A 1,047-nucleotide genomic window follows, 5' to 3' on the forward strand; every position below is an offset into this window, starting at 1 on the left:
TCGATGACGGCTTATTTTTAGACGTAGCGCGAAACATCTCCATCCTTCTGCGTTTGGATTGATGTCAAGATGAAAGACAACTAACACGTAAAACCGAAATCGTTCATTTTACATGGAACTAGATCAAGCCTTGTGATCTATTGTGCTGATCCGGTACACGAATGGTTAACGAGCAGCCAGATCAGACCTGAACTCTATCCTGTTGTTAAAGGAGATGGTTTGCTTTGTTCCAACATGTTCTTGTGAGGCGCCAACAGAAGCAGATTTTACATGTGGAAATGTTTGAGGTGATAGAAGTAATTCGATTTGTTGTCTTTAATTTATAAAGTGCTTTAGGTGACCTAGTTGAAAGATTAACTTTGAGCTGTTTCAAGTAAATCACACGTGACCTATAACCAGCAAAGCAGGAAATCTGATGCCACAAACATTACTAATGTTGTTTGTTTATCTTTCCGAAGACCCCTTTGCTGATGCAACTAAGGGTGATGATCGGCTCCCAGGTGGGACTGAGGACTACATCCACATAAGAATTCAACAGCGGAACGGCCGGAAGACTCTGACCACGGTTCAGGGCATAGCCGACGACTATGATAAAAAGAAGCTAGTCAAGGCCTTCAAGAAGGTTGTCATTTAAGTCGCCCTAAAATAATGCACTTTTATGGTTGCATGAGTGGGGCATTTTTAACATTGCCTTATTTGAATCTTCAGAAATTTGCCTGCAATGGGACTGTGATTGAGCACCCCGAGTATGGTGAAGTAATTCAGCTGCAAGGTGATCAGCGCAAGAACATTTGCCAGTTTCTCACTGATGTAAGTATGAACTCAGTGGCTTTCGGCATATAACCTGTTGGCCTTTTCATGGTAGCTGATTGAATTGACCCATTTCCTGCATTTTACAGATTGAACTGGCCAAAGAGGAGCAGCTCAAAGTACACGGGTTCTAGAAGCTGATGTGAACTGACCCCTCCCCTCCCCGACTCTTAACCCAACCTACCCTGTTGTTGTGCTGCTGTTTCCCCCTGCAGCCCCCCCCCCCCCCCCCCCCCC

At 44.7% G+C, this 1,047-nt stretch overlaps 1 protein-coding gene across 1 annotated transcript; it reads left to right on the forward strand.

The window, feature by feature from the left end:
- The first annotated feature begins 418 nt into the window (after nucleotides 1–418).
- On the forward strand, nucleotides 419–1,040 carry LOC107580833 (eukaryotic translation initiation factor 1). Its single transcript, XM_016266465.1, has 3 exons — nucleotides 419–622; nucleotides 709–810; nucleotides 900–1,040. The coding sequence occupies exons 1-3, from the start codon at nucleotides 434–436 to the stop codon at nucleotides 942–944; spliced, it is 336 nt and encodes a 111-aa protein (XP_016121951.1). The 5' UTR covers nucleotides 419–433; the 3' UTR covers nucleotides 945–1,040.
- Nucleotides 1,041–1,047: the final 7 nt, after the last annotated feature.

Source organism: Sinocyclocheilus grahami, unplaced genomic scaffold, assembly GCF_001515645.1.
Source record: "Sinocyclocheilus grahami isolate Dianchi unplaced genomic scaffold, SAMN03320097.WGS_v1.1 scaffold46758.1, whole genome shotgun sequence".
NCBI lineage: Eukaryota > Metazoa > Chordata > Actinopteri > Cypriniformes > Cyprinidae > Sinocyclocheilus > Sinocyclocheilus grahami.

What these genes read in the sequence shown, in the direction of transcription:
- LOC107580833 (XM_016266465.1), top strand. Translation starts at nt 434, where the DNA reads ATGTTGTTTGTTTATCTTTCCGAAGACCCCTTTGCTGATGCAACTAAG. An exon ending in TAGTCAAGGCCTTCAAGAAG is followed by an intron (nt 623 to 708) that starts GTTGTCATTTAA and finishes TTGAATCTTCAG; the next exon opens with AAATTTGCCTGCAATGGGAC. An exon ending in TTTGCCAGTTTCTCACTGAT is followed by an intron (nt 811 to 899) that starts GTAAGTATGAAC and finishes TGCATTTTACAG; the next exon opens with ATTGAACTGGCCAAAGAGGA.